At 33.8% G+C, this 16204-nt stretch overlaps 1 protein-coding gene across 1 annotated transcript in view; it reads right to left on the bottom strand.

Annotated features, from left to right (window-relative positions):
• The window catches only part of mbc (dedicator of cytokinesis protein myoblast city), an 80760-nt gene that overhangs the window by 51213 nt on the left and 13343 nt on the right, over nt 1-16204 (bottom strand). Inside the window, exons 2-7 of the mRNA XM_090115454.1 lie at nt 7682-7853; nt 5981-6083; nt 5373-5518; nt 4171-4294; nt 3430-3654; nt 2127-2218 (exon numbers count right to left, since the gene is read on the bottom strand). Coding sequence (XP_089971580.1) covers nt 2127-2218; nt 3430-3654; nt 4171-4294; nt 5373-5518; nt 5981-6083; nt 7682-7853 — 862 coding nt within the window. The remainder of the gene's footprint in view (nt 1-2126; nt 2219-3429; nt 3655-4170; nt 4295-5372; nt 5519-5980; nt 6084-7681; nt 7854-16204) is intronic.

Here is a 16204-nt window from a genome sequence, read left to right on the forward strand (position 1 = left end):
ATTCGTACTACACCAATTACATCACCCTGTATTTATAAACAATTGCAAAATATGACACATACATAGGCCGGGAGATACTGACACAAAATTTCGGGTCATTTGTAACAGAATGGCGGTTCTACAGAGGTCTTATTACGCAATGACTAAAAGAAAAATGATGGTCACAACTCAGAACGCTGGTACCGGCGGACTAGTCGCGTGGGTGTTAGTCGAACTCGTCGGATAAATAGCGAAAGTCAAACGATTTGTAACACAAAAATTTTAGAATTCACCGATAGCCCATAAAAAAGATGTAGGCAGTAGTGTCATGCCATACTTTTCCGGTGTAACTTACAGCCCCCCATACCGACGCGATGCGTTGATTAAAAAAAAACAATTCAAACATTTGTACCAGGCTAAATTTTGCACAGGTAATCATCATCGTGCAGACATTTACGAAAATCGCCATGCCATACTTTTCGGACGATTCCAAATGGCCACCATACCGCCGAAAATCTGCAAAAAAAAATTTTTTTTCGCCAAACAATTTGTACCCGTATTGCATTTGGATTTTTGGAGAGTATTTGATAAAATGTGACCATTATTATATTTGCCATACTTCTAGTAGGGGGAAAAAGTGCTGCCATACTTGAAAATTAATTTATTCGTCACGTTGCAAAAATACGACTGTACAATACGTAAAATAATTTTTTACAGTATGGGATCATTATATTCTGTTTGTTTGTATACAATTCTACCTAGAAAAAAATATCGCAGATTGCAAACATGGGGCGGATGATTGTAAGACTTAAGCCAAGACGTAAAAAAAAATGAAAAGAATTGGCGATTTGTACCAGTACGGCATTTTTGGAAAGTATATGATGCAACGTGACCATTATTATATTTGCCATACTTTTAATAGAGGGAAAAATTAGTGCCATACTGCTACAAATCGTTCAAACTACGAATAAAATCTTACAATAAGAAAAAAATCTTATACACAACCCTGTATATATAAGGGATTTTAAATTAAACTATATGTGTTTCTCCTCTGAAAAAGATGAGACTTTATTTTAATATTTGCACATTTAACATACATATAACTTTTACATTAACAATGTTACTAAAATGAAAAATTTACTAACCTGAAAAAGAAACGACATTTAAAGTTTTTCTGGCTCCTGAGACACAGTATTTAACTAATTCAGGAGCCTATGGATTCATATTTAAGCTGTACCTATTTATTTATGTCAATAAAGTTATTATCATTTATCATTCACATTCGCCACCTCCCACAGGTATGGCATTATCACACTTCTATTTATAATCATTCAGGAGTTGTTGAAAAAAAAATGAAGGGTGGTACAAATCGTTTGGCGAGAAAAAAAAATTCAAAAATTTGCAGATTTTCCGCGGTATGGCGACCATTTGGAATCGTCCGAAAAGTATGGCATGGCGATTTTAGTAAATGGCTGCACGACGATGGTTACCTGTGCAAAAGTGAGCCCGGTACAAATGGTTGAATTGTTTTTTTTAAATCAACGCATTCACGTCGGTATGGCGGACTGTAAGTCACATCGTAACTGTATGGCATGACACTACCGCCTACATCTTTTTTAAGGGCTATCGGTAAATTCTAAAATTTTTGTGTTACAAATCGTTGGACTTTCGCTATTTATCCGACGAGTGTGACTAACGCCCACGCGACTAGTCCGCCGGTACCAGCGTTCTGACCATCATTTTTCTTTTTGTCATTGCGTACTAAGACCCCTCTAGACCGCCATCCTGTTACAAATGACCCGAAATTTTGTGTCAGTATCTCCCGGCCTAACATGTGCAATGTGTAAATGTGTTGACGTTCCAGCTCTTCTTAATATACCTTTAACTGTATTGTAGTTCATGTATAGACAGGTTTAAAGGTTATTATTCTTGCAGTTTATCGGTCCTTTCAATTTAGTTAGTTTAATTTCTAAAAGATAAATATAAATATATCAGAAAACCTCAGTTTATTACGTTCTGCCTTCTTCTGCTATTCATCGATTTCTGCATCTTATTTTATTATGAATCCTAGGTACTAATTTAACTAAAAACATTTAAAATCAAATTCTAGCTAACATAGCGATGACTTTAACATTAAAAATATTTACCTGTGGTCAACATTCTGCGGTTCCATAGAGCCTATCCTCACAACTTGACAGACGAGGAATATTTTCTCTTTCTTGATATCGCTGCCGAGATCCTGAAAGCAATTTACAAAACCGTCAAAATAGAGTAGAAACAATATAAGAAGTAATATGCTTAGTTTTACGACAGTAATCTTATTTCATGATGAATAATGTAGCATTTTTGATTTAGTCTGAAATAATATGAACAAAACAATATTTGACATATAACTAACTTATCAAAAAGGAGATATCGCTGTAAACAAATTAAACACACGGCCCAATTTTTTTTCCATCTTCATTATTCTAAATCATGTACTGCTATAGTCGAGCCAATTTAATAGGCAACATTTGACGTCTATCAATTTTATCTTCCAAGAGAGGTAACCTGCTTAAAAACATCGATTAAAGTGAATTAATCGATACGGATTTGAAACATTTGTAAATCGAATTTATTAATTTATGATGATTTTTGTTCACAAGTAATCAATGCATTCGATTCTAGATGTCAGATCTCGATTTTTAGAGTAACATCTCTGGTATTTAAAAAGAAAAAAGGTTTATTGACACAAAATTGTAGCGACGTCAGTTCTTCAATTCAGAAATTGTTTATTATGTTTAGAATGGTTCATCAGTAAAATGAAATCTTAAAATTTCTTGTATCGGTCATTATTATTATAAATATGTAATCGTTATTGAAAAAAGTTAAGCAAATGTGCAGATCTAACAGAAAGAAATATCATGTTATTCTATGTTGTCGTTACTAGGTTACGTTGTTGAATTTTGTTGAACTGTCAAATGTTGCCTATTAAAATGGCTCTACTATACGCATCTTTCTGTCAAAACATTTAACGTGTCTTACCGTAAAAACAAGAGATGGCGCTGTAAAGAGATCCACGGCTCAGAACATAGCGGCCATTTTAACAGAACATTAATTATTTTATTTCCTGCCAAGTTATGCAACGCTAGTGACAATTCAGGAATAAAACTAAACGTAACTCACCGTAAAACAAGAGATGGCGCTGTAAACAGATCCACAGCCAAGTTCTGCGGCGGCCATTTTAACAAGACACTTGTTTATTTTATGTCCCGCCAAATAATGCAAATCTTATGATAATTCAGTAATAAATTTTGTAATAACTCACCGTAAAAACAAGAGATGGTGCTGTAAACAAATCCACGGCTAAGTTCTGCGGCGGCCATTTTAACAGGACACTCCTTTATTTTATTTCCCGCCAAATCATGCAAATCTTATGATAATGCAATAATTAATTTTGAAATAGCTCACCGTAAAAACAAGAGATGGCGCTGTAAACAGATCCACCGCTAAATTCTGCGGCGGCCATTTTAACAGGACACTCTCTGTTATTTTATTTCCCGCGGAATCGTGTAACGCTAGTGATAATTCCGCGACATCGCTCATACGACAGACGAAGTTCTTAACATTTGCTACTACTGTGTATGTTCGAGCTGTTGGCGTTTGGCTTGTCGGCCGGCTTGATGGTGTTGTCTCCTGCAATGTGGACTTTATTACTAGGGGGATAGGGTTCAAAATGAAAGTTTTGAACGAAATTTGAATATCGTGGTTATTTTTGTTTTGTTTAACGATTTTTATGTTTGTATAAACATTCACACAATATAAACTATGCAATAAAGTGCGGGTAGTTCAGTTTTACTGGCAATATTAAAAGAAAAGTATGTGTCGATATCTTGGTTTGTTGAAGAAATATAGACGAACAATGTTAAATTTGCCGTAGCATTATTTCAAACACATACATTATAAATTTATTCAATTAATTTTCTCCTTGAAATCTACCCTCAAAATTCTTAACTTTATCATTATTACTACGACTATTTTCTTATATAAAAATGAATCGCAAAATGTGTTGGTAAGCGCATAACTCGAGAACGGCTGAACCGATTTCGATAATTCTTTTTTATTATATTCCTTGAAGTACGAGGATGGTTTTTATGTAGAGAAAACGTAAATATGTACCACGGGCGAAGCCGGGGCGGACCGCAAACATACCATATTCTTATCAATTCGCGAATTCGCGTCGTCATGTAAAGCATTCAACTTGAACGTTGAAGTTGTCAATGGATCCACCAATTGCCCGCTCATAGTCCTTACAGCTAACTCCATACCTAATGTTCTGAAAATGAGAAATATTGTTTTAAACTTCCATAGATGAACGAAGACCTTTGTACATTAGAACAACATTAGAATCACATTTTTGCTAGTTTTTTACACTTGGACGTAATATGGCACTGATTACTATAACTAGGTTTTATTACATTTTTGCATTTCAGCACAGCTTTTACTGTTTTAAATTGCCAAGTCCATTGTTTTGTTTTTACAAGAAAAAAGCTTTGAACATTTTTTTTTGAACTGTGGAAACTTTTTCCTCATATCAGTTGATAGGCCATAAAAGGTAGTCTAAAACTTTTAAACATCTATTCGACTATTGAAATAATATGCTTTCTCAATCAACCCCAAGTGTCTTGTTCATACGTTTATTACACTGTGCTCAACGCATTCTTACCTATTACCCTTATCTACATTTACCACTAGGTACCTCTTATCTATTTCCGTTTTCTGTGGTTTTGTTCCATCCATACTAATATTATAAATGCGAAAGTAACTCTGTCTGTCTGTCTGTTACTCAATCACGCCTTAACTACTGGACCAATTTGCATGAAATTTGGTATAGAGATATTTTGATACCCGAGAAAGGACATAGGTTTTATCCCGGAAATCCTACGGGAACGGGTTTTTCTTTGAAAACGCGGGCGAAGCCGCGGGCGGAAAGCTAGTCTTCTATATTCTAATTTTACTATGAATTCTTACCTATTTCCCCTGTCTATAGTTTCTACCACTTACCTATTTCCCTTATCTATAGTAAACACAGCAGTTCTAGCAACTCGTCGCAACTGATCTTGCGGCAAAGCGCCCGACGCGGCCTGAGCTCGCAACTCCAGTAGAGCCCTCATACTGACTTCCATGAATTCTTTATCATCAGCTATAGTGTTTACTTCTTACCTATTCCCTTTATCAGTAGTTTTTCTACTCTTACCTATTTTCCGTATCCATATTTTTGCTACCCTCTTACCTCTTTTATATACTTACTGTCATCATGTAACAGTTTTTCTACTTCTTACCTATTACCCTTATCGAGTTTAACCACTAACTCTATACCTACTTTCCATATCTAGTTTTTTTCTACCACTTACCTATTCCCCTTATCTATAGTAAACACAGCAGTTCTAGCGACTCGTCGCAACTGATCTTGCGGCAAAGCGCCCGACGCGGCCTGAGCTCGTAACTCTAGTAGAGCCCTCATACTGACTTCCATGAATTTGAAGCGTTCATCGTTTTTCTGAAAAACATTGTAAAATGTATAAATAATTATTGATAATATAAGACGGTAATAATTATATTACCTACATTCAGAACAAAAGCAATACGCTATTTCTTAGCTTTATGTCATGTTTTAATTTGAATTTTGCTGTAAATTTATTATTGTGTTTTGAAATGTATTGTCCTATTCTAATTGTATTGTGTGCTAATCGTGTTATTGCAATTTTGTGGAGTCAAATAAATGATCTTTCTTTCTTTCTATTTTGTGAAACAGTAAAAGTGCCTCTGGAAGATATACCAATTACCAGTAGCATAATAAAATGCCCTTTTTAGATGTTTTTATGTCAATAATAATGAACGTTTTATTGCATCTCTATTGATCTCAACTTATTGTTTATAAACCTAACTATATATTAGGTCTCATTGAATACATTTAAAGCAAACTATTTTACTAACAATCTAGTTCATATAAAATGCTTACCGTATACAAAGTCTTCCAATGTTGGAGCCATTCTCTCAACGTGATCGCTATGTCGTGTACTACGCCCCCGCCCCCCGCAGATGCAACCACCGTTTCGCCACATCTAAGAAAACAATAATATATTATATAATACAGAAGACCAATAATGATCCTTTGACAAAATAATAATAGAGTATTTGTATAATGTAGTATGTTTCGACTAATACTAAAAATCTTCTTCGGATAAATCCACTACCAGACACAGTTAATTCAGAAAACAAGACCAGTTCGATCGAAATCATCACTTTATTGCACAAAACAATGTAGGAAATGTAGTACAAACAAATAAGGTACAAAAATTTTGCACAATAGGCGGCCTTATTGCTACACAGCAATCTCTGCCAGGCAACCTGGTAGGAAAGGAAATGTGAGTGATTATTATCTTTTACGCTAATAATAATTTCTTATAAGTTACCTAGTTCTTTATAGATGTTACTGATAAAAAAAAACAGAACTATATCCTCAACCAAAATTAACAATACAGTCAACATAGAACACGATTAAACCAATTCATACCACAATCCTCATTCATTACTTCCGACCTTGCCACCGGGCATAGATTAAAAATTAACATTACTTCAATTACGTTACATGATTCATGCTTTATCAATAGTCTGACCTGATGATAAGTGAATGTGTGAACTCTCGCAAGTTCATTGTGAACTTTGTCCTGATTTTATTAATGTTTTTTGGGGATATGATCATGCGGGCTATTATAATGGTTGATGATTATGTACCCTTTAATTTAAGTAAGGATAAAGAAATATATGGATAATGGTTATATTATGGAAAAGTAAAGGACAAAGGATGCGTTTATGTAGATTCTGTTTAAGTAACATAGTTATTCATAAATTATTAAAGTCATAATGTGAACCTAACCTTTTATAATATGCTTAATCTTCGGCCATTATAAATGCATTATAAACTAGTAAAGAAGGTATGTACATCAAAGATACCTTAGGCAAAAAATACGTACATACTGTGAATAACCAGTTAGGAATTTTATATGATTTACTATAATTTTTCATCAGATAATAATTTTATACTGCAGTGTTATTTATTCATTGGTGTGATTATATTATTTTTCAATTTTAAAAAGACAGCAATAGTATATATTGCATCCAGAGAAAATACTTATTTCGATACTCCCAATAGAATTATTGAAAAGGTCATACTGCATTCGCTCTCTAGATAAAACCTAGCCTAGATTTTATCAAACTAATCGAATTGCTAATGGCCTGATTGAATAAATCGATTCCACTTTTTATACAAAATGAAACCCAATAAGAGTCGAGTTCTTTATTGCTTAATTAATGCTGAAAATGATTCACTTATGTATTGGTAGAAATTTAAATTATTCATATGATTAATGCGAAAGTTACTGATAGAGAAACGGCAGTGGCAAGAGAAAGTTGGCTGAAATCAGGATATAATGATATCTGAAAGCCTAAATAATTTAAAATCTCTTACTGTCATGTTACCACTGAAATAAAACGACTGAGACCGCTCATATGGCTTCAAAATTGAACGATTAAACATTACAAATTATAAGTGATATAAAAACTGTTCCTGTGTTGTAAATTTTCAAATATTTACACATATAAATACATTTTCTTATTTAAAATTTACCTAACCAACAACTATGGACATCATTAAACCCACCTATCAACATGGCACTCGCGTATCACAACATAACTCTTCGGGAAGATCCCTCGCGCGTCCCTCCGCAGACTCTTCCCATGGTACCAGTGTTTGCACTCCCTCTCGATGTGCACTAGCTCACCGACCTCCAGGTATAGGTGGTTTGTCTTCGTCGTACTGTAGTTGTAGAGAGCTGTGTATCGAGAAAGTAATGTTAAGTGATGTGTAAAGATGGTAAAATTGAAGTTGTTGGGTAGATCCGGCTCGAAGGACCAATTTTTGATAATATGTATTTCAGGTTGTATGGAACGTTTTAAGTGCAGAATTTATTTGTGCTTTTGTAGGCGTTATAAGTAAATATATGTACATTTAAAACCTGAATAATTTATGTTGAATCATGCAAAAACACATAGAAGAACAATTAAGTTATTGGTAACAACACATTTTATAATTTTGGATACATTAACGAAAATACGAAAGCATAATAATAGCACATTACACTTAAAACCAAAAACCGCAGTTACGCAAACGCATTATTCCGTAATAAACATTAAATAAACCGATAAACGGATATATTATCCTATGCAAATATAACTCCATAGAGTTATATCCGTTGAAAATATTTTGCCCATTTGTGAATTGTATTCTAATGAGCTCTAAAAGTAGTGCTTGACCATTGTGAGGATAGACTGTTATTACCGTTATACATTATATTATTGCACGCCTCATAAGCGAAGCGTTGAGGTGGGTACTACTGTCACTTCGCGCAAAACATCTGATTTTTCAAACTTAAAATGTCTTTATGTATCATACATTGCACTTGTAAGATAATACATACACACACATATTAAGAAAAAACACTATTTTTAACGTTCATGATATTTTCGATGTCATTTTTGTTATTTAAACTAGTTAAAAAACAGTTTAAAAAAGTTCTGTCTTGGACGTCCGTGTGTCTGTATGTGCGGATCCTTTTTCTTGTTAACACGATAGCGACCGAAATACTTTACTAATCGAGTCTTTTTTTTTCTCTTACGCTTGAGTATGCTCAGGAATAGAACCCTTTCATTTTTCAGGGTCTGATTCGATGTGGTTTAATTGTTATTAAATAAACAAAAATTATAATTAATAAATATTTATTAAAAAAAAAATTAAAAGGCGTGCACTTTTGGATTTTCCAAATTATTTATTATTACTGTAATCTAGCCACTATTTGCGAAAGGTGGTACTCATCATTAACACACTTTCAACCTATATTTTCCTATATTCAACTTTGACAAAAATTACTTTTTCCGAGATTGGATAATTTTTTATTGATATAAATCTCTGAAAATCGTTATGTGCAGATGCTTTTTACCCAACCCAAGGAAGCTTAGAGTGAACGGCCGGTACCTACTAGGGAAGCGCGTACCATCTTAGACCACATCTTAGCTTTCCATCAGGCGAGATTGTGGTCAAGCGCTTCCCTAACTACAAAAAACAAAAACCATGTTAAACATGGCCAAATGGCTTTCTCCCGTGCACATAGAAAAATCCATTTCCTTTTATATTATGTCTCAAATTTAAACAATAAATCCGTATTTCGTATGCGATAACCATAACGCTTTGTGTATCAAATATCACATAATACAAAATAACGAACCATTAAAAAAGGGAAAATCTTAATCAAAAACCGTTTCTTACTAAAGATTATATCTTGAGCTCTTTGTTAATATCGAGTACACTTAATACCGCTTTCAATGTACGCTATTTAACAAACATGGGCTGAAAAGCTTTTTATTGTACAAATCTTGAGGCACTAATTGAACTTTAGTGTTATATTGAGATTTGAATATAATAAGGCCGATGAACTTTTGAACAGTTCCTTGTTCTTCAAACATTATTTTGTTTATCATCCTCTTTGTGCTATGTAACTTATTTCCTCTGCGAATAATTACCATTCTATATCGTCCATTTCATTGTTTACAATATACCTAATAAAATAAACAATATTCCTAATGGATTATGATTATCTTACGAAAGCTCGTAATTAATTCATAAACTCGGTAATACAAGACAGAGGTCTAAGTGATAAAAAATATCTAATTTTACAGTCCAGCGATCGTTCTTATTCAATAACGTTAATCCAACACGTAATCAATTACTAACATTACTTCTTTCAAAACTGCAAACAAAACTTTAACATACACGAATTAAGGATCAATTTCCTGTAACATTCGGATAATATACTGTTCGCTTAATAAAGCCATGTCCTAATTTGGTATAACAATAACATGGAGAAGCCAAAATCAAGCCCAAAGGGATAGGCGCGGTCACATTTCAAGCGATATTGTATTTGTGAACATGTTTGTAGAACTAAATATTGGCTGCTAGTTAGTTTTGACAAGGGTTCAAGTTAGTGTCTTAATATTATCGTTAAGGCTGCACGGTTTCATTTGACGGTTTTAGCGTTTCAGGTGATTTCAGTGTCATTTGTTATGGAGATTTGGAGGTGTAATTTATCGAGATTTGTTTATAATTATGATTGTTGACAATCTTCTTCTTCTTCTTATATATAAAAATGAATCGTAAAATGTGTTGGTAAGCGCATAACTCGAGAACGGCTGAATCGATTTCGATAATTCTTTTTTTATAATATTCCTTGAAGTACGAGGATGGTTCTTATGTAGAGAAAACGTAAAAATGTACCACGGGCGAAGCCGGGGCGGACCGCTAGTCTTATCTTCTTTATATATAAAAATGAATCGCAAAATGTGTTGGTAAGCGCATAACTCGAGAACGGCTGAACCGATTTCGATAATTCTTTTTTTATTATATTCCTTGAAGTCCGAGGATGGTTTTTATGTAGAGAAAACGTAAATATGTACCACGGGCGAAGCCGGGGCGGACCGCTAGTAAGGGATAAAATTGCAATTACACCTTTACTAACGTGCGTTGTGATAACTTATACCTACCGTCATGGACGTATAAAAAAAGACGGACGCCGTATTACGAACAAACAACGTGAAGCCACAATAGTAAGCTAGCGATCGTGTAAAGACAATGAACACGCACACACTCTCACCATAGTAAGCTAGTCGGCCGCCATTACGTCGTGAACTACCGACCGATTAACTGCGTCACTGTTTCACAAAAAATATTTAAAATGCTGTCTTGCGTGGTTAAATGGTGTCGCAACAGTACTATTTTAAATAACAAAACACAAGGGATTACATTCCAAAGGGAAGCAAGTTATTTCATTAATGTTTTAATGACAAAATTATTACGGCAAAATTTATAGAAAAAAAATACAGCCGCCATTGTCATCAGGACAGCTGTTGCCATGGCAACATGGCACACACACATGGATGTGTCGCCGCCATTACTAGGCTTCACTCAATGTTTAGGCGATATACCGTCCGTCTTTTTTTATACGTCCATGCCTACCGTCATTTAATATAACTAACAATAATCTGAATGGAATTAATATAGAATGATCTTGTTTTTAACTTTTGCGATTTTTTTTTAATTCGTGAAACGGTAAATTTATTTGACCTAAGTATAAGATATTTAACACGACTCCTTAAAGTTTTTTATAACTGTATGCCTCATTGTTTCCTGTTTCTTATGAACATAAAGTGTGAATTCATTCATACTTTGGTTAATACGTGAGTGAGAGGGCGTTTACAGTACAGCCCCCCTAGTCAAGTGGCTTTCTGTTAGCGTAGCGTTCAATAGAATAGACTACGAATGTATGAGATTGACGTAACCTGTAGATACGTTTATCTACAGCCTACGTCAATCTCATACATTCGTAGTCTATTCTATTGAACGCTACGCTAACAGAAAGCCACTTGACTAGGGGGGCTGAGAATCAGTTTGATCATTTCCTGAGACTGATAATAAAATTTCAATTACACAGGGTAGAAAAGGCTCAAAAACTCATAAAACAATGTGATAAAACGATAACTCGGAGCGGACATCACTTCATTGTTTCAATTATAGGAATTACGATACAAACTGATAGACTGAAAATCAGTTTTACGCAGTTGTACATAATTTATTAGTTGAGACTGCGATTGCAGTTTTTGAAGTAAGCACACAAGTTTATGTAGCACTCAATTTCTTTTTCTCATACCTAAGCTAAGTAAGTAAATTTTTACTACAAGACGTTATTAATACTTGTATCGGCATTGTAAAAAATATCCTTTCTAGAAAAATAATATAATTCGCTATAACTCCGGCCACCGGTACACGAAATTACAATCAAGGAACTTATTGTAGTCGAACCTCCGAGAAAATTAATAAAAGCTAACCTTATTACGGCCACAACGTAGGGCTGAATAGGTTTACTGCTTTGTCGTTTGCGATGATCACTTGGCGAGATTATTCATGGGTGATATTTGTAATTGTGTTCATATGAATTGTGTTTATATGTACGTCCGTATTATTATAAGTTTTGTTTGACTTTCTTTCACGTCTCTACGGAGCATTATATGATATGATTTTTACACGCTTTATATTAGCTTCACCTGTATGTTTGTATGTTTGTAACCGACTTCTTTGGGCGCGATTTTGACCCACTTTAAACGGCCAGATTTCGTTCAAACTTTGTAGATTTATTGAGGACCGATGACAATACACTAATTTGATAAAATAAATAATAGTTAAAAAAAAATAAAAAAACACGCTTTTTATAGAAAACCGAACTAAAAGCGTGTTTTTTAGTTTTTTAAACTATTATTTATTATTTGTGTCTGGAGATAGCCAGGAAGCTAGTTAGTAACATAGGGTACTTTTACAGCGGTTACACATTTTATTTCCATGAGAATTTTGACCACGTGGGCCTAGCAACATAAAAATGCAAATTTAAAGGAAGAATTGTGGAAAAAAGCTTAAAAGGGTAAAGCTAAAAAATTGCCTCATTATGTCGCAGTATGCACATGTGGATGTAAGTACTTACAATATTTAAGCACTTTTTATAATACTATACCTAAATAACAGTAAATGATATACAACTTCGATACGATACAACACCATGAAACAATATTTACATTTATTAGACATAGACATAGACACACATTTTTTTACAATCAATAACACACACAACAACTGACAAAAATAATAACAAAACACAGAACATCACTACATAGTATAAAACAAAGTCGCTTTCCCTGTCCCTATGTCCCTATGTCCCTATGTCCCTTTGTACGCTTCAATCTTTGAAACTACGCAACGGATTTTGATGCGGTTTTTTTTAATAGATAGAGTGATTCAAGAGGAAGGTTTATATGTATAATAAGATCCATTAAGTAGTGGAGAAGTACTGTTATTTTTGAGGTTTCTAATGTGATGTCGTAAAAAATTACATTTATTCCGCTTACATTGCAAACGCAGGCTGAACCCTACGAGTTTTATCAAAATAATGTACTAAGTATTATACACATTGAAAAGGTCTACAGAAAAGTCCGCGATGGTATATGTCTATCTCTTATGGATAACCCACAATAACTTTTTTTTGTCATTTACTTTTTACGACAAATAATGGCTAATTTTCGAAGCGATTTTAACCAATACAGCATTAATCCTTAACCAATTAAATACCATGGATACATTGTTCATTTAATATAGATCTATATGGCCCTTTACACCGTATGATTTAAGTGAATATTTTCGAAGATATTACAGATTTAAAAATTGCGGGACGTAGCGTTTGCGGCCGCCCGGCTATGTATTTTATACCCGTGCGATGCCGGAGCGGGCCGCTATATTTTTATACCTATACAACGTTCACAATTTTTCTGTAGTGTATTTAGTATCAGCATTGCACCCGTGCGAAGCCGGGGCGGGTCGCTAGTTACAAATAAAGCAATAAAAAAAAGAGAAATAAAAAATAAAATAGAATAAAAAACAATAAATACATAGTTGTTACTTGTTATTATGTGCTATGGCTGTAAAATGGTTCTGGCTCAGCATATGTCATGAGTCAGTGGACTCATGACGCTATTAATTGCATCTAGTTATTAGTATTTTTTACTTATATTATAAAGAGGAAAGGTTTGTAATTATGTATGTATGTATGGTTTTCACGCATAAACTACTGGACCAATTTCAATGAAATTTAGCACACATATAGAGGGTAACTTGGATTAACACATAGGCTAGGTTTTATCCCGGAAATCCCACGGGAACGGGAGATATGCAGGTTATCCTTTGAAAACGCGGGCGAAGCCGTGGGCGAAAAGCTAGTCGACTTGTCGTGTAATAATTTTGTAAACAATAGTTTTCAAAATTACCATTAAAAATAAACTTTCAAAGTAGCTCTCCTATAAAACGAACATAAAAAAAAACTATTTGAATAAATAAGTATAAGTTTCTGCACAAAGTTTGAAATGTAACTCCACTAAGTTAGACTGTCTATTTTCTTAGTTGCAAGTTGAACTTAGTATAAACTTAGCATTGACGTAATTGTGAAGTCTAGACATAAATATGACAAAGAGTATTGATAAATGATAATACATTTTTATTAAATGTAGTGGTTCATTTCTTGTGGTTTAGAGCTAATTTCTACAATAGTATGACTAAATTTGAGCATAATTATACTCCGTAATGGGGAATCGAACAGACACCTTAGCTATCAGTTCTACTGGTCGATTTATTTCGTGGAAGTTGTTTCATATCAGGATTCAGGAATAAAACATAGTTACTATATGCGATATTAGAATAACAATCGTAATTTTATCGCAAAAAATCAATAACAATCAGAAAATGATGGTAATGAATGTTTATAAATAACTCGAAATATTTCCATATTAAACACTTGACCGTAATTTGAAGCTTACTTATTGAGAAGGCACCTAGCTTTTTCCGCCTATTTTTCCCTCTCTTTCCGTTGTATATATGCTATCTCTCTCGCACACCTCTGTTAAGACCACCCTTTTTTCACGTTTCCTAAGTGTAATCTTATTTTATTACTAGAATAGATATCCGCCCGCGGCCCAAAGAAAAACATCCCGTTCCTGTGGGATTTCCGGGATAAAAAGTACCCTATGTATTATTCTAGGTCTTCAGCTACCTACACACCAAATTTCATTGTAATCAGTTCAGTAGTATTTGCGTGAAAGAGTAACAAACATTCGCATTATTTTAATATCAAGTAGGATTGTTTATATTTTACAAAAAATAATCTATTTAATCCTAACTTCAAACTTTTTAAACGAACAATTTACATAATGAACATTAAACACGAGGCTCAGCCATATTAAAAATATGTAAAGTAAAAAAAAAAACACATTTCCGTCACAGAGCCAGTGAAATTAAAAATGAACACCAGATGTTCAAGCAATTACTTAGCGTCAACGCTAACTTATTAATAACTATAATCGTTCCAACTTACATGGGAATCGACTTGTTTAATTGTAGACTAAGAGCCGGCTAATGTAATGGCTTGTTAATTATTATAATCTACGTAAGTTTTGAAGGTTGGTTAATTGTAAACAATCAAATAAGTCACATCAAATCTAGTTACTAAAAAATTTAAAACTTCAAAACTACCTCTGTCCAAATATGTTGATAATAATTTAACAGACTACATAAATTAGTTATTAGCGCTGCATCAAAGTAAAATAAAATAATATAAGTTAAAATAAAAGTAGTTACAATGGTTCAACGGTTTTTTTCGTACCTACCTAAACTGTTTTGCCAAATGAAAACAAAGTTTTTGAAGGTACTCAACATAAATTATAACCCAGTTATTTGATCAGCGGCTCTTACACAATTATTAATAATAAGCACAATAGGGGCGGAATGCGTGATTCACGCCCGCGAAGCGACGACGCGCACCGAAACTACATGTATGCGCGCGCGCATTGAATGACGATCAACTGACGTAGACCTGTGCAGATCATAGACGAGACATTTTTCATAGAAAACTAGAATAAATTTTAACGATTCATCGATTTTTTTTTTATTTGAATGCGCTATACATTAAGTAAATTATATTTTTAGTTTCTCAAATACTTTTGCATTTTGACAATAACATATAAACAGACTTAGTTAACTACTGAAAGTTGTTTATGTCTATAATGTAAACAGATGTAATGACAGCAAAATTGTATGTTGTTTTCCTTTCAGAGAGAAGTTTTAACAATTTGCCTCAATAACGTTTCTGAAAAGTTTTACATTTGGATATTGCAATGTTAGAAAAAAACAGCTAGCTGATTAACACAATCTAGATTTGAGAATTGATATAACATAAAAATTGCAATTTCTTATCCTGTAATGTCCCAATCCCATTCCTCATCCACGAAATGACCTAGTCATCTAAAACACGCAAACTCAAGCACTAAGTCTCGTCTCCAAAGACTAACCAATCGATTCACACCAGATGCCCTCTCCTAGATGGCTAGCTCTAAGTACCTATATCCAGCACCTGTCAGCCCAATGAGCCGTAATAACCGAGACAAACTAGCGTTGCGAATTGCGATAATATGGGATAGTTTAATTGCTGGATGCTGTAATCATTGCGAGATTATCCTGCCATTATCGCTGACTGATTACATTTCA

This window comes from Colias eurytheme, chromosome 23, assembly GCF_061535395.1.
Source record: "Colias eurytheme isolate Ceu_HAF_F1 chromosome 23, ilColEury1 Martin Lab GWU primary, whole genome shotgun sequence".
In the NCBI taxonomy this organism is placed as follows: domain Eukaryota; kingdom Metazoa; phylum Arthropoda; class Insecta; order Lepidoptera; family Pieridae; genus Colias; species Colias eurytheme.